We start from the raw sequence: 19018 nt of genomic DNA on the forward strand, positions 1-19018 counted from the left end.
TTAAGTAGTGTAAATATTGTCGTAATTTGATGAAAAACAATAAAAATTTTCATAATTCCTTCTTGGCCCGCGTTTACTACTTATCATAGTAATTTTTATCATAAAGTTTTTTCCGTGTATTATAAGTCTATCACAAGGATTAATTTTATTAAAAATATAAATATCCTAGTTATTTAATTTTTAATTAAGAATATAAAGTTGAAACAAACATTTTATTTGGTTATCATTTCCATTTTAATCGATAAAATTTTCTAATGTTTTTTAAAGAAGCATAAATTTTGTTTTGAGCATATGATAACAGCTTCTTATAAAATTTATAATGACAGTTTAGGGCGTTTAAGACTATCATCAAAAAAATATTTTTTATTAAAAATAATCGTTATTTATTAAAAAAATAAATTTAGTAATCACTTCTTTAAGCATTACAACTGATATTTTTTGTACACATGTATGTACACGTATACACATACTTTTTGTCGTTAATAAATATTATTTTCATTAAAAAAGGTAAGGAACTATCAACTCGCAGTGAGAATTTAGCGTTACGCGTCGCTTGTGCGTAGCCATTGTCGCTTGTTGTAACAATTCCCTCCGCGTGCCTAGCAATCTCAAGGTTCAAGCGCTGGGGAGGGGCGGCCGCCGCGGTCGGGCGCTCGGCGCGCTTGCATTTGCCGGTAGGCCGGGCTAATACAGAAAATTTTACAAGTTACTAACTTGTTAACTATTGCGAAAATGGAAAAACGGTAAGGTACTTTTCTGTTCAGTTCCATGCGCTCTACCTGCTCATACATCCCATTAAAAAATATCAGACACCCTGTATATACATACCGGATGTCCCTAAACATGTGGGACAACGCTCGTAAAAAAGTAGAAGAAATCGAGGTGAACATAAAAGTCCAATATTATTTTGGGTTAAGTCCACCAATAATCGAAATATTAACGTATGGAATCTGCAAAAAATTAAATTAATTTCCATCGTAATTGCGAATAGTAAATTAAGGAAAGCTTATCATACATTCACGATAGATTTTTTCTTCGGTATTATGGCTCGAGCATATCGAGCTCTTTTCTCAGCGCGCTCTCATTTGCATAATTTGAAAAATTAATATCTCGATTATTGGTGGATCTAACCCAAGACTTAACCCTGGCTTGCCTCGCTTCGCGTAACGAGAGTAGCTGACAGCGCGATAGAATTTAGACAGCAATGAAGTTTAACCCTTTAACGTCAAACCAGCACTGTTTCGTATCATTTACTTCAAACATTCAGCACTCAGTGAAAATATCCATAAGAAATGCATATCCGAGTATTTTCGAGTATGCTCTTTCAGATTCTAATCTTCAAAATTCGAAAAAATTCCAAATTCTTGATGATTTTTGAGATTAAAAAAAAACCTATTTTTTACAGATTTTTTGGTTTTAATTCGAAATTTTGATCATGATACACTTTTGATATTTGGTCGGAACCTTTTTAAACAGTGCAATTTTTGTTTGAACTTAAAAATTATGTACTTTGTTAAATGAATTTCACCTTTTTTTTTACGTTTCTCCAATCAAAACAAAATCTTCGAATATCATTTCTTCTTTACCAAAAAGAATTTTCCTCACATCTAAAAAGACAACCGTAACTTAATCTCAATATTACTTAAAACAATTCAGCGACTCTACATTTAAAATTTCCACAAACTTAATCCTTTAAAGTTTAATAGTGTGATTACCTCTAATATCGTTAAATTAATCTCAAAATTACTTTAAAAAATTAAGCGCCTCTACTTTTAAATTATCCAACAATTTAATTCTTAACTTATAATTTGAAAAGTTGTTGGTAAGTTTAAATTGCAGCCCATATATATATTTGTCGTAATTAAATTAAAAAATTATTTTTAATTATTATTTTTATTAATAGTAATGTTAAGAAAACATTAATTTAATTAAATTAATGTTAAATAAATATGTTTTTAAAAAAATTATTTTAAACAACTTTTTAAATGTGAAATAATTATGTAAATATTATTTTAAATAATTAATTAAAATATTCAATTAATATTAAAGAAAGAGTAATTAAATATTATATAGAATTTGTCCTAAATCAATTTCAAACGATTTAATAACAATTTTTAACTTATAATTCTCTCTCTCTCTCTCTCTCTCTCTCTCTCTCTCTCTCTCTCTCTCTCTCTTTATCTCTCAATCTAACTCACTAACTTTCTCACTCATTCTCTCATTCTTTAATTTAAATTAATCTGCGATTTACTTAATCAGAAGTTACTTCAGATTTTAATTTTGTAATATATGATTTACCTCATTCACATCATACATAAATACATGTACGAAACATAAATGTACATTAATTTATTACCTAATTTTCTATAAATTTTCTACCTTATTTGTTTCTCTCATACGTGACTTTTTTTTTACGTTTTTCCAATTAAAAAAAGTATTTTCCCCGAATATAAAACAAACTTAACTTAATTTCAATATTACTTCAAACAATTCATCAACTCTTAGAATAGTAATCATACATGTACAAACAATAAATAAGTAACTAATTACCGTCTTTTATTCTTCTGAAAATGTTTTTTTCTTTTAATTCTTTTTACCTTTCTCCAAAAACAAAAAGAATCTTCCTTTAAAATTCAATCGCGCTGACAACCTGTCAAAAATAAACTACCCTCTTTTATCGTTTTGGCTTCAAAATAAAAAAGAATCTTTTTTCAAAATTCAATCGCGCTGACATCCTGTCAAAAATAAATTACATTTCTTATCTTTTCTTAAAATAGTAATCATACACACATGTACAAACAATAAATAAGTAACTAATTACCCTACCTTTATTCTTCTAAAAACGTTTCTCTCTTTCAATTCTCTTTCTTCAAAATCAAAAAGAATCTTCTTTCAAACTTCAATCGCGCTGACAGCGTGTTAAATAAATTACACTCATTCAAAAAAAAATTTTTCTCTTCTATAAGAAACTGTCACGTGATTGTCAAAATTAAACTTTATTTTTAAATCCAAAAAGAATCTTCTCTTCTATAACAAACTGTCACGCGACTGTCAAAATTAACACTACAAAGCTGTCAAAATTCAATCGTGCTGACAGCTACTCTCTCAACGCGAAGCGAGGCAAGCGAGAGAACCAATCAGCGTCGCGGAAAAGAGGCCTCAAAGCATCGATATGAACGAAATTCACACAGGTGACACGCCTTTTTTAGAAAGGGATTTTAAATTGTTGTTAGTGGAATATGCTATTTTGTAATTCAGACGTTTAACAATAGATGTAAAATCCTGAGTAATAGTTAACAAATGGAATTGTAAAAAAAGAGACCTTTTCCTCAGATTTTTGTAGGTTACTATTATAATCATTGTTCCACGTGCATTTTTTATTGCAAAGATTTTTAAAGTATTATTTGATAATGAAAGGGACGGGATAACTATTTTCAATTAATATGTTAAGGAACAGATTGATATTTTTTTTATGAAACATGGAATGTGAAAAGTAGTATTTTACAAATTGTATTTCACCGTGACTCTATATAAATACTTAATATTTAGTCAGCGTTGTACAATGTGGAGCTGAGCATGATATTTAGCGCTTTTCTCTGAACGCAATTGGGGGAGCACGGAGAAGTGATCCGATGTGGCACTAAACACCGGCAGTCTGGATTCTTGGAGGGCGGCGCTTCTTCGTTGTCTTTTGACAACAAGATGGCTTCCAACCAATGCCACCGACACTTAAAAGAATGGCGTTACAAAGTTCTCGACTCTTCGCACTCGCTTCGTTCACAAAATAAGTAGTCACTCGTTGATTGTACACTCCGGATCGCGTGTCTATTTTCGAGAAGCTGCATGAGGAAGAGGGAGAGAGAGAGAAAGAAAAAGAGAGTGCCGGTAACGACAAATCTCAGCGATCGCGAAGCTTGAGAGATTGTTAATAAACATTAATAAAAAATAGGTTTATGTGAGTATATTAATTCTTAAGATGATATTCTTTTTAATATCTATTGCTATGTGGCGCTATGTGGGTTTTTTCGTGAACAAAATGCACCTTATGAATAAAAGAGGGTCACCAATAGAGCGCGGTAGGAAGTAATTTCGCCATCAACTATATACTATACTGAAATATGTCAGTCTATAAAAGAGATTAAAATGAAATTAATAAAAGTGATGCCTTTTTTTATTCCATTGAAAAGAATGACACTGTGTACTAATATAGTTTATTGTTAATCTGTCTTTTTCCAAACAAATCTACCTCATGTTTGTTGTCAATTTGCTGTCGTTTCTGAAAACAAATCTGCTTTTGATTTGTCATCAATTTGTTGTAAATTCTACACACAGATCTGAATATTTGGTGCAAATCTGTTATCGGTCTGCAATTGACAAACATGCTGTCAATTTGTTGCTTCAATCTAATGTCTCACTGTTAATAATAAATCTCTGCTGTAGCATTGCAATCAATTTTGTGTTAGAATATGATATCAAGTTTTGGTTGCAATTGGAGCGCATTCGAGGACACAGTAGATCCTGGATTTGACAACTTTACTCAGCAGAAAATTGTTTCTCTATTGTTAGTAATTTAGCAGCAAATGGTTAGCTGGGGAAATAATTGCTAGGTCGATAAACATCTACACCGCCCTTATCCTGCGATGGATGCGAAGGGTGCCATCTAGTGTATGAATCCATGTACTCGATAACAATTTTTGAGGGCGATGACATATCTTAAACGAAAAATTTTAGACTTTGCGTCGCGATATCTCCGCTCGTAGACAAACAATGAAAATAATTTTTTGTATAAATCAAACTCAAGCTTTCGATTGAGTCTAGTTAGAATTCGGTCGGTTCAACCGTTATTGAAATCTGATAATCTCGGGTACTTGCAAGTCGCGTACTCGTGTAAATATACGGGTGTCTCACGCTACGCATTTACTTGGCGCGAGACCCTACCGTGTCTTTTGATATAATTTATAATTAATTTTTTGTAATTTATTATGTTGCCTTAATATTTATGTATTAATAAAGAAATACTTCATAATGAATAGAAATAAGGACATTAACCTTACTCTTCAGTATAAATTACTGATATCTTATTAAAACTAATAACTTTTTAATAAAATCACTCAAAATGTCCTAAAATGAACATAAATTCAATAAAATAAAAATTTTATTGAAATTTTTTTACATTTTTGTTAGGATATCTAGTTTTGTTAGGTAATAAATAGAACCTAAATGTTTATATACGGTCTTGTATTGTGTGCGGCATGTCGAGAATCGTAGTGAGTGAGTAGGCTGCTGAAATAAGATAGAAACACTTTTTGAGAAGACGCATGTGAACTGAGATATTTTGGATAGATATATTGGATGCAATTGGCGAGCGTTAGGTATTTTCAAGAAGTGCTTCTATCTTACTTCAACGAGTAACCTATTTACTAGCATGCTGTAGTTTTCCGCGCATGACACAGAATCGTCCATGGACATCCGGCCTTAGTAATATAATAACAATGTTGCAAAAAGTTAATAAATAAATTACATTATGTAAATACTAAATACACACTTTTTTTAGATCCATATTAATGCTTCGATACGCTTGGATGTTAGATGACTCTAATATGATAAATGTTAATATATTTGGCTTATTGACAAATGTGATTTATATGATAATTTATTATCATTATGCACCAAATACGGTATTTTTTATTATTAAAACGCATAACATTTTTAACTCTTAATTTGATAAAAATTTTCTAATTACATATTTTTTCTTTTTTTAGAAAGAAGTGATTATATTAATATATAAATTGATAATCTTTGTTGTGATTTTTCTTGTCTATGCACAAATAGAGCATCCAGCGAATATTGAATACAGATTTGGGATTGTAGTTACAGTATTTCTCCTTCTGCTAATTGCAGCTCCTCTTGTACATCTTGTAAGCAGAACTGTTTTTATACACTGAATATTGCTAAATATTTTATTTATGTTTATAATATAATAATTATAATTAAAATTTGTGTTTTAATTTTTTAATTTTTAATAATTAATATATTTTTTAGAAACAAGTTATAAAAACAAAAAATACGGAAATTCTTCCGTTTCCGCTTATCTTTATGGGTACGCTAGTTACATTTCAATGGTTATTATATGGTTTTATAATTGATAATGTTTTTATTATTGTAAGTATTTATTATAATGTTATTTAAATATTTAAAGACGCAAAAGATAACTTTTTTATATATAGTATACATTATTTTACAAAATATGTCTATAAATTAAAAAATTGTATTTTAGAAAAAGTTTTGAACAAAAATTGTATAATTTGAAGGAAAACAAATAGCGATAATAATTTTCGAGAAGGTTTTCTTTTTTAAATTGTATGAAAATTATACCATAAAAAAAATAAAAATGTATTTTTTAATATGATTTTTTTAATCATTTTGCATATAAAAATGTTGAGCTTTTATATTTTATTTTAACACATTTTGATATAAAATAGAAAATCTTTTACAAACTATTGATTTTTTAATAAGTTTATCTTAATATTTTTATATACAGACTAATTAGAAAAATCGTATGTAAAAGAGGTGGAGGAATTTATACAGTCGATTAAAAAAGAAATCGGACTACCGTTGTAAAAAATGATCAAGTGGCTTTATCTCTCGGCGCTTAACGAGATTACTAAATATAAAGCTTTCATCATCAGATGCCGCTTACCACACCGAAAAAGGTTGAATATTTTGTGGACGAATAAATTTTAGGGGTTTTTTTTTTTTGTTGTTACAACTTTTACAATGTAGTAACATGCGGCCATTCGATTTCGTTTTTTAACTGGAGTGCCACAGAAACTTTTTTATTAAAACAAAACATAAATATGAAAAGTATGAAAAGTGATAAGTATGAAAAGAATCGATGACTTATGACCCGTAAAGTCCCCTTGTTAGTGTAATATCTTAGATAATAGTATTAGTGTCTCAATTGAAGAAAACTTTGAATGCACTATTTCATACACTGAAAGGTGTAATAAATAGGGAAAAAACACGAAAAGAAAACAAAGAAAACAAAGTAAATATCACCATTTTGGATTTTTTGTACCGAGCTGATTTTTCTTGCTATATTTGTTGAAATGAATCTACATATACGTGTAAATCTATGAAATATGCAGATACATGCTGAGATAATAGCAAAAACATGAAAAAATAAGAATTATTGCCATAAGGACGCCATCTTGGATCCGCCATATTAAATTTAATAGAATCATCGTTTACTACCCGAGTAGAAAATATAATAGGGCGCTGATAAGGCCCTGATAAACCTTCCTTAAAAGTAATCGGGCCCTAATAAGGATATATAAGTAAGACTTGAAAAGGAAGTGAAACAAATGGTTTAAGAGCACCTTAAAGGAAAAATTATCAGGACCCTGTAAGCAAATATTAATAAGGCCTTATAAGAAAATCTTACCCAACTAGAAATTTTACTAGGGGTCATAAGGTCCGTATAAGGTTGCCTTTTTTAAAAAGTAAGGTCCTTACTCGGTTACCTTATCCGACCCTGCTTAGGAGTGTAACGCAATGGATGTATACCATCATATATACCGTATTCGGGCTAGATCTAGCAACACCCAATTGGTCCTGATAAGGGATGCAATAAAAAAAATGTGGGCCATATGTATACCATATCAGTACCAAATATACGGTATACATGATCTGGCTCAAATCAACAGTTTTGATTATAATCATACCTTGGATTAAATAGGAGTTGCCAGATCTGTACCAAATCAGGATCAAATCCGGCATGCCTGATTCAGTCATTATTACAGCATTTTCTGCAATCGAAAAAACGGTCACCCATCCATCTGCGAACCACGTTGAACGCTGCTTGACTTTTAAGATCGTACAGGAACTGATACCTCGAGTTGATCCATGAACCCTTAATGTTTGTGGATACCTATATGTTATACATACGTGTTGTAGATCAGTTCAATAGATGTTAAAAAGATGAAACATGTTTAGTTAAATTATACATATTTTTATAAATAAATATTAATTAACGGATTTTTTTATTGATTTTTACATACAAGAAATAGCATGTGGAATAACTTAAAAAACGATCATTTTGATGAAAAAAACGAATTTTTGCAACAAAAATTAGTTGCAAAAAATTTTTTTAATAATTTGTTATAAACAAGAAACATATATTATAAACGTATTATATTATTTGTTATAAACATGGACATATTATACATGTTTCCGTCGTGGTTTATTTCAGGCTAGGATAATTATTTGTTAATTTGTTTATAACAAATTGTAAAAATAATTTTTTTTGCAACTAACTGTTACAAAAATTATTGCCAAGAACTGCATTAACATTTTTTCGATATCGCGACTTGTCCTTATTAGCTTTTCGTAACCAAATCTTAGTAAATCTAAGGCATCCTTAATAACACCTTGTAAGGCCTTTTTTCGCTTTTCGTAACAAAATCTTACTTAGTAAATCTAAGGCATCCTTAATAACATCTTGTAAGGCCCTTGTTAGTTTTCCATAATAAAATCTTAGTAAATCTAAGGCATCCTTAATAACACCTTGTAAGGCCCTTGTTAGTTTTCCATAACAAAATCTTACTCAATAAGTTTAAGGCATCCTTAATAACACCTTATAAGACCCTGATGTGGTAATATTAAGGTAGCCCTTTTTATGGCATCCTTATTAAATCCTCATCGGGGCCTTATGCTACATAAGGATTTCCCTAACTATTTTCTACTCGGGATACAACCTATTATGTCACCAGATCCAGGTGGCTGAGATGATCCGATGATGGCTTTATATAAAAAATAGTATTAAACGGTGGAAAATTTGATTTTTTCCCGATTTTTTGAAGTTTTTTCCATGATATTGATAAAATAGTTATTGATAAAAAACATGTTATTGATAAAAGAGCATATCTGAAAATTATAGGATATGAAGTTTTGCTAAGATCCATCGATTTTTTCTCGAAGAACTTATGGGATGAAAATAAGACAAATTTTGGGTCATTCTGGACCGAAACGGGTTAAAAAAATTAACGCTATAGTGTACAAAAAACTTTATAATAAATAAAAATGTATTATTTTTTATTTTAAAATTATAGAAATTTACATTTATTAAAACTGCAAAATTTTATTATGAATAATAAATAAAATTAATTTAATTGGCATATAGACTAAAAAAAATTGAATATTAGAACTGATCTCGAATCCAGCTTGCACAGATAGTAAAACAGTAAGCGCGCACGTAGCACCCACGGCCACCGCACTTCATGTCAAAAAGTGGCTTTTCATTGTACTTACCGACTGGCCGGAAATGCACGTATTTAAATGCAATTTTCTCAGAAACTAGGGCCTATTCACTCAAAAACCAAAACACGGTTTTTGTTTTTTCATCTCCTCTTTCAAATGCACTATGGCTTATTTGAAAGTAGACGTAACAGATGTTAGCATTTCCTTGTAAGCCAAACTACTTTAGACAATTTTCTTTGCGTTAAGAATTCACTTAGTTCCTTAAAACGAAATTCTTCTTTCCAAAGTAAACAGTGGTTTCCATTTATTTTTCTGCTGATAGTAGATACAGGTGGAATAATGTCGTTCAAATTAGCATGTAAAGTTTCATAAGTCAGATATTCACTTATTATTCAAAACAATTTAATAAACGAAATTTATACAAAACATGAACAAAATAATTTAATAAACAAAACTTATAAAAATTTAAGGAAGCTAAAAATAACTAAAAATAAAAATATATAAAAATTGCGAAATGTATTCTTACTTATTATAATGAAAAGATATGTGCAAAATTTTTTAAAAGATTCTTTATATCAATTAATTTTCTGGTTATATTAGAATTGTTGAGAATTGTTGTTTCAAAAAGTTGTTTTAAAAACCGTCAATATTATTTGGAATCGAAGCAATATTTTTTTTAACATTGAAGTTCCTCGGCATGCTCAAGAAACGTTTTCTTCAAAATGTCATTTTTTTGTACTATTCTTAAAATTTTATCAACATAGGAAAAATATTGAGTAAGAACATTTGACATTATCTATAGTTTTCTTTTTAATCGATTTTATTGACTGTATTTTTCACTAGATGATGATTTTTTTTTTTTTAAGTGTAATTTTAGTACTGCACATTATCTTATTTTTTTCCAGTATTATCTGAAAATTTGACAAGTCAATATCGGAATCTGAGTTGGAATTTTTTTTCTCTACAACGGTCTCGGAGATTGTTTTTTCTTTGGTTTCTTCGATTGGAATAATTACTGAAGTTTCTAAAGATGACCCTTGTTTTCATTTTTTATTTTGAGTAGTATCCAAATTGTTACATAAATTTTTATTAGCATCTGTTTTTAAAAAATAAAAAAGATAAAAAAAAAAGATTAGTGATTTTTTAGAAAAAGTCTAAAGTGCTGTTGAAGTGTTATTTAAATTTAAAAAAAAGTTTATTGTTGTAAGCGTTTGCTCGTTTCGGGAATTCTTTCCCGTAAGTAGTTGAGATTCGTCCTGCCTTAGGGGTTAAGACCCGAAGGGTGAAGGTTCGGCTCGATGTACACTGGAACCCCGCGTTAGCGGACTGTTCGGGGCTTTGGTCCGCTAACGCGGGGTTATCTCCTATTGCTTGGTTTCACTCCCACTCCGTGAAATACGCGACTGCATTGCTCATTGCTATCCCCACACACGCTACTCATGTGGGCCGAGTGCATATGGAGGGGATAGTTTCCGCTAACGCGGAGTACGCTAACGCGGGGTTCCAGTGTATGAGAAAGAGAAAACACTCCTTACTTGCTTTTTCGTTGTCTTTATTTCTTTGCTTGGCGCTTACAGTCAGCTGTGATGGTGTCAAGTATCACTTGCGATAAGGTTTGTAGTACGCGACGTAGCTCGGACGTTGTTATGTTACTCTCCGCTCGGTCACGGCGCGGTCGCGCTTATATGCGATGGTTTCTAGCGCAATTTTGGGGGCCAGTGGTAGCTTCCGCGAGGCTAAGCGTTTCGTCATCGGAACACGTCTTGCGGTAGTCTTGCGGTTTAATTGTGCAGCGTAGGGCCTATTTCTAGGGCGATACGGAACTGCTTCCGAGCGCGATGTTGTAATCTCACGGAAGTTACTTGGGATTTTCGTGAGCGCGGCGGATTCTTGTGCGTCTTTCGAAAGAGGTGCTTCTTACAACGTCTTTCGAAAGATGCGTTTCGCAATTGTGATATATGTACGGTTGTAATCGGCTTACAACATTATAAAAGTTGCTTATCATCTATCTTGCACTTGTATTATTTTCATATATACTACACTTGATTATTTTTATGGATGTATTGCTGAGAAAACAATTAACAATAGCAAAAATAAAGTTTTCATCCTTAACTTTAATTTTAATTTCATTATTTTTTACTTTTTCTAATAAATCGTTATTTTTTTTTTATATCTAATGTCTTATTTATTTTTTGTTCTATCCAGTCTAGTATGAGTTTTTAAATTTTTATTTTTTATTTTTAAATGTAAATATGTGTCTTGGATTATATAATTGAATTTTCCTCAGATAAGTCGTATCGTTTTCATTCTCGTCTTTTTACTATCTACATTTTTATTACCTGTTTTTGTTTCTCTCTGTAACTGTTCGGATAATTAGAAAATTTGCTTTTTGAATCCTCGCATTTTAAACATTTCAGGTTTTTTGGAAAACAATGAGCTATAATACTTGACATCTTTTTTATTCACTATCAAATGAAGTTGCTCTCTTGCAAAGTTCTCTATTTCTTCAATGTTTTTTTTCGAAGAATTGGAGGAAAAGAAAAAGAACTTTCACTGTAATATCCTGTTTCTTTTAACAGTTCGGTCAAATAATTTGGCAAAGTTTTTAATTTACTGTTAAAAGTTATCGATGCTGTATTTTCCGTGGTGATTTCAACTGCTAATTCCGTCAATGATTATTCAGAATTATCCATTTCGATCGATTTCAATAATAAAACCACAAAATAACAAAAACTTGCAAAATATCAAGTACAGAGCGAGCAGCATCTCGAAACGTACAAGCATACACTCGAAAACATGAAAGATTACGTTTTCGATATATTTGTTTTTTGGTGGCTAGATGCGTCGAAGTATGCGTATGCGCTAACAACGAAATAAGCGTATAAAGTTACCGTAAACAAAACGCTCTAGCAACGCGCGACAAATGAAGAAGGTAACACACAAGCGCAAAGTGTACATACATATGTGTGACTACACATATACGGCTTTGTGCTTGTATATGTCACGCCGCCAACTTCATTTAAAATTTATATTTTTATGAAAAGATACAACATACTCGACAATGACATTTACTAACTTCAAAAATCGAAGATTATCTGAGACTATTTTAAGATACCTAGAATTACCCAAAGATTTTTTTATATTACCCTTAGATTACTTAAATTTCCTATTAGATTACCCAAGATTACCCGAAAATGCTAAAGGTTATTTAGATTTACTAAAAATCATCTTGGATTGCCAAAAATTTTATTTGAATTGCCCCTGAATTATTTAGCTCTCGAACAAAACTTTAGTGGCCATCCCCTTGTTATCCGCAGTCGCTTATAATACAAAAAAATAAAAAACAATTATTGAACAAAGAAATTATATAAAACGCTAGATAAAACATAATGTAAAATGTAAGGATTGTATAAATATGAAGTTAACAAAGGTTGATAAATAATAAAGCGGAAATAATTTTCTCTTTTCGAAGCAAAAAAAGAAAGAAAAAGATGACCGTCGAAAACGTTATCTTTGAAAGATGTAAAGGCATAAGTATCCAAGTATCTAAATAAATCGGAAACTGAAATTATGTATGAGTGTTGAGAATTTATTTTAAAAAATGCATATAAAAACTTACGTATGCCTTGATGTCTTCAAAAAAGTAAACGATAGAAATATGAAACTTTAGATTTAAAAACGTGCTAGATGTGTATGAAGCAGAAGTCCAGAGTGAAATGATCATTTGATACAGAAGCAACTATATATGTACAATGTTTTGTTTAAAAGATAATAAAATAAACATGAATATGAGTAATCGAGACACTCTGTATCTTTTTGTGAGTTAATGCTACTTTCGTGTTTTTCCAATCAAACCTGTGACATGTTTTTATTCTGTGCTTTGTAATTACAGAGTATCTAGAGGGCACTAGTTTTAAATTGTTGGCACGTTCATTGATTCTGGTCATAAGTTTTCTTTTAGTTTGCCCGACATATATGGCATCGCAGTCTATGTTAAGTTTAACAACGGACTTTTTGTTAAAAACTTATGGAACTGAAGGATAGTTACATTTTTAATCTTAGTGCTCAAATCCATATGTTTATTATAATTCTCAATGTCTTCAATAAATTCATGAGATTTTTTTTTTTTATTAAACCAATACGGAAGACAATTTATTTCCAAATTGCAAAAGATTAGAAACTTCTGGAGAAATAAGTGTTGCGAGTGACGCGCTCACAGATAAAAGGTATAGCGCGATGACATAAGTTGGTCAACTGCATCAGCATCGAGCGCATTGCGAGGTACTGTGTAATCCGCTCGAAAATTAGCGAAACGCTCCTTGGATAGCACTTGCTGCCTAAGCAGAGTTTCGGATCACTGACCGAATTATGCATTGGCGTAATCCTCTTCTTTCTCGATTAGACAACTAATATTGATTAGTATATAAACCGCTAAAAGAAAGCAAGGGACGGGTTAGTCGAAAACGTTACCACGACACTCTGCCTTGCGGGGTCGTAGACCGGCAATATACTACTTTAAATTCCCAATCGCGACACTGCCTTGAGGGATTGCGATCCAACCGTATTCCGTACTGCTATAAACGGAAAAAGAATAAATTGTTAACTACGTATACGCGGAGTGAGTCCCTTTACCGGATCCTTGGCAGCGAATCCATTCGTACTCCAAAAATTACGAGGTACATGTGTTTGAAAGATTAATAAACTATTAGTCGTTCGTATGATTAAACGGATTCTCAACTTTATATATATATAAATTTTAGAGGATTAAAATGGATTAAAATTGATTTATTATTATTTTTTGTCGTTTCACCATAGACATATCTAAAAATATGAGTGTTATTGTTATCAACAGTCTGACAGGAATAATGAATGAGTCTGATTTTCTTTATCTTTTTAAGATCACTTACGTTGTAATTTTATTTTATTACTGTGTAGATTATTCTGCGCTTAAAATTTAAAAAGGATATATTATGGTGTTTTTTTATTATAACTTGTCTGGAATGGAAAAAAATTATAAAGAAAAAAGGACAAAGATAGTATTTCTTTGTTTAAAAGATCTTTATATGTGTAACTCGACAATCTCAGTTGAAAGTAATTTAGAGCGAAAATTGTACAAAGCATTTTCAAGGCTTTTAGCAGACTTGTGATGATTAAAAGTTAGTGCCAACAAAAAAATTAAAGTGTTGCGAAAAAAGTTTGTGATTTACAATTCTTAAGGAAAGTTAATTGAGAGGTAATTTTGATTAATTTACATATTCTATATTACCATTCATTAAAACTATCTCTGAAATAGCCTTATTAATGGTGAACAAAAATTTTTTTACGGTGGGATTTTGAAATATCAACAAATTAAATATGTTCATAAAAGTTCATAAAAATGAAACGAGTCATTTTTCTAAAACATATAGTATATAAAATTGATTGCATGGACTGCGGTGTCACATATGTCGGACAAACTAAAGGAAAACTTGCGACCAAACTCAATAAATATGCCAACAATTTGTAACTAGAGCCTTTTATAATAAATACTCTGTAATTACAAAATACAGAATAGAAACGTGTCACATGTTTAGTTAGAAATACACCACTGTCCTTGACTACGAATGCAATTACTACAAAAGATTGGTCTCTGAAATGCTTTATATAAAGGAACAAAAAATGGCATTAACTTACAGAAAGATACAGAATGTCTCAATGATTCATTCATGTTTACTTTATTACCTTTTGAACAAAAACACTGTACATACATAGTTTCTTTTGTATCAGATGATCATTTCACTCTTGACTTCTGTCTCATACCCACCTAGCACGTTTTTAAGTGTAAAGTTTCATATTTCTATCGTTTATTTTTTTTTAAGACATCAAGGCACACGTAATTTTTTATACGCATGAACAGTATTTTTTAATAAACTCTCAACACTTACACATAATTTCAATTTCCGATTTATTTAGATACTTGGATATTTATGCCTTTATATTCTTTTAAAAATAACAATTTTTTTCTTTTTTTGCTTCTGAAAAAAAAATTATTTTCGTTTTTTAAATTGATTATTTGATACAATGGACCGTTTTTCTACGGCTTCTCTATCTTTATTTTTATTTTTATTATTTGATGAACGACGTTTCTTCTGAATCTGGTTTTATTTTTGTGTGATTGTTCCTGTTGGATATCAACGCTTACAACAGAGCTTTATTAAAATGCAACTTGTCTCTCGTGAGTACAGAGCAGAACTAAACTTAACAGAGATGAAAGAAAAGAAAAGAAGGGAGGGCGCTCTCCATCGTACACCCATTTCCGGTAAAGCGCATACACTTGTCTCGGCAAAGCGCGTAGTTTAAACATGAATATATATATTCTAATTATACATAGCACTACCAACATGAACACTACAATATTAATAATAATAAAATATAAACAAAATATCGAACTCTAACTCAATAATTCCAATTATAATTTTTGTTTTATATTTCCCAGATAGCACAGGACGTCCTCAGGATCATCTTGAATATGTCCCGGGATGTCCTGGGATCTTGTCGGGATATAATAGTTGTATTATTGTAAATATTTTATGTATAAATTTGACTTCTAAAGTAAGTTTAGAATGTTAAATTCTGTAATAGTATTAATATAAATTGAAATTTTACTCATGTCTTGAGGACATCCTTGGGATGTCCTGAGGATATATGTATTCTAGCTGAAAACGTTATTCTTAAAATATTGTATAAAGAGTTTCATTAGCTACAAAATGTCTGAAGATAAACTTAAATATAATGACTGTATAAATACCAGACATTTTAGATAGCACAGAATGTTCTAAGAATGATATCCTGAAAGTCCTCAGGACATCCTAAGACAGTCCTCAGGACATTCTAAAACAATCCTCAGGACATCCCAAGACAGTCCTTAGGACGTCCTAAGAGAGTTCTCAGGACATCCTACGAAAGTCCTCAGGACATCCCAAAATAGTATTCAGGACATCCTGGACGTATAGTAATTTTTGAAAAAAACGTAAATTAATATAGCAAGTGAGAAATCTTTGAATATCGTACGTATTTCTAGAATGTATTGCAAAATCAAATGTGTAAAAATGTTGACTTTAAAGTCAGATTGAATGTCTACACTTATTGAAACAATATGGCATATTAACAATACTAAAAAATTATAAAAGATGACATTAAATAATTTTTTAATTTTATTTTATACAAACGGCGCAAAAACAGTTTTTTAATAAGTTATTCCACATGCTATTTCGTGCGCATATGTAAAAATGACTTTAAAAAACTGTAAAACTTTATATTTATTTATAAAAATATAAGTTAACTATATATGTTTCATCCTTCTGACAACATCTATTGTAATGATCTATAACAAATATGTATGCATAAACAAGAAGTACTCATGGATCATCACGAAGCGTTAGGATGCGTATGGTCTTCGAAGTCAAGCATTATCGGCGATGGTTGATACTTGGATGGGTGACCGTTTTCTCGGGTACAGAGATTAAACATGCTTTAACAAGTACAACTGTCGCTAAAACATGTATAGTCTTCTTCCTTTTACAAAATTATCGTAGAAATAATTAGAACTTTTAATTTTTTGTTAAAGTTTTTTTTCAATTCTCAAAAACTGTTAAAAATACTTAGAAATATTTAAAAAATTTTCTAAATTAATCAAAATTTTTTATTTTTTAAATTTTTCTGAGAAACGTTTCAAAAAATTTCTTATAAGTTTCTTATAAAAAATCGATACATTTATCAAAAATCCTAAAAAAAAAATCTAAAAAATCTGATAAAAAGTGGTCATTGTTTGCTATTCCTGAGGATGTCCTGAGGAAATCCTATGGTATCCTCAGGACGTCCGATGGACTGTCCTCAGGATGTCCTGAGGACTAAAAAGTGGCGCTTGTTTGCTATTCCTCAGGATGTCCTGAGGACGTCCCGGGATAAAATCAGGACGTCCTCAGGATATCCACGAAGTCCGTCCTGGACGTCCTAAGGACGTCCGTGTGCTATCTGGGTTATTTATCAGTTTTTGTTAATTTTATATTTATACAATTCTTAACATTTTACATTGTGTTATCTAGCGTTTTATATAATTTCTTTGTTCAATAATTGTTTTTTATTTTTGTATTATAAGTGACTGAGGATGACTTTGCAAAGTTGAAACGTTTCGCTATTCTAAACATTTTTACGTATTTTAATGAACTTGTTTTTAATGAAACTGCTTATTTTTTTGCTACATTTTTTACAGCTCGTCTTTCTGACGCTTCTTTATATTTTGTTTTTATAACTTAAATATGTATGTAACTGAGCGTTACATACATATTTATTTACTTTTTTATTAATTAACCATGCTTATGGTGCCATGATGCCATGAAGCGGATGAAGTTTATGAATAGTACTTGCGGTTCCGAAATGATTAAAGAACGTTAGAAGATGATCCAAAATCAAGAAGGCCGACAACGGTAGTACCATTGATGCAAATGTGGATCGAGTGATCAAGAATAACAGTGGAGAATATTGTATTAAACTGCAGCTTAACGTGTTAGGTAACTGGTTCATGTTGCACCACAATGCGCCGAACCACACTGCGAGAGTTCTAAGTTTTTTAGTTAAAAATTCTACTAAAATAATCATACATCCGCCAGCTATTTACTTGATTTGACTTCAGCTGATGTTTTTTAAATAACGCCACTTAAACTGAGAAACGCGCTAAAAGGAGACCACTTTGAAGACATTGCAGCAATTCAAAATTGTGTGACAGTGGTTTTAAATGGAATGTTTCCTGTTAATGAGTTTTCTATGACTTTTCAGCGACTATATGAATGCTGTAAAAATGTGTAGAAAAAGGAGCGTACGTTGAAAACTGAATAAAAACATTTTTTTTACATATTTGTTTTATTTTATAGCAGTAATCTGATTTCTTTTTTAATCGACTGTGTAAGAAATATTATATTAAAAAATCAATTTTATTTAGATACAAAAATAACTGTGCTTTTTATATAACCTCGAAAAATTTTTGGTTTTCCGAAAATTTATTTTATTTTACTCTTCCTAGTTATACAATTTTTGTCTGAAATGTATTTCTCTATCTCTTACGTTTTCCGAGAAAGCTTGTTGAAAATGAACGGAGAAAATAAGTCCTGTGTATTACATACACTTACTAATATTATTATTATTAATATTATATTTATTAATAGTTTCAGAATGCAGTGGGTTTCACGCTTAGTATAGCTCAACTATCTCTGTTTGTGATATTTCCGTCTAAAAAGTCACAAGATAAAGTACAGAATAAGCAGAAAAAAAAGATTAATTAAAAATTTTTATGTTAAAAAAATTTAAATATGTATGCATATGCTTTATATTTGAAATTCTGTATATTTACACATTAACAGCGTTTCATTTAAAAGTATTTAAAGTTTTTAAGAACATTCCACACAATATTGTAAAAGATAATATGTAAAGTATTTTTATTGTTATATAGTAAATAAGAAGATGGTAATACAACTACCAATTCTATTTTGTACAATAAAACCATTGTTAAAAATTATTAAGGTGATCCTGAGGTAAGATTTTTGGGTAATTATTCACCTATACGGAGCCACCCCCGATTTCAATGTCCTTCACATATGTTATCAAGGACATGACTTTGAATAACTTTTCCTTATAACTTAATCGTCGGTCATTGTTCGTTAAAGAGTTATTAACAAAAGAAGTTTGAAAAATATCCATGTAAAATAGAACAACATACACACACGGA

General features: G+C 30.5%; 1 protein-coding gene across 3 annotated transcripts in view; it reads left to right on the forward strand.

Moving 5' to 3' along the window:
* Positions 1 to 18808, forward strand: part of LOC105838908 (sugar transporter SWEET1) — a 54128-nt gene extending 35320 nt beyond the window's left edge. For 2 of the 3 annotated variants that reach the window (XM_036292623.1, XM_036292624.1), the window contains exons 4-7: positions 5555 to 5678; positions 5763 to 5918; positions 6043 to 6162; positions 18459 to 18808. In XM_036292623.1, coding sequence (XP_036148516.1) covers positions 5555 to 5678; positions 5763 to 5918; positions 6043 to 6162; positions 18459 to 18575 — 517 coding nt within the window. In that variant the 3' untranslated portion in view covers positions 18576 to 18808. The remainder of the gene's footprint in view (positions 1 to 5554; positions 5679 to 5762; positions 5919 to 6042; positions 6163 to 18458) is intronic. The other variant, XM_036292625.1, reaches the window with a different exon arrangement.
* Positions 18809 to 19018: the final 210 nt, after the last annotated feature.

Source organism: Monomorium pharaonis, chromosome 10 (assembly GCF_013373865.1).
Source record: "Monomorium pharaonis isolate MP-MQ-018 chromosome 10, ASM1337386v2, whole genome shotgun sequence".
Taxonomy (NCBI): domain Eukaryota; kingdom Metazoa; phylum Arthropoda; class Insecta; order Hymenoptera; family Formicidae; genus Monomorium; species Monomorium pharaonis.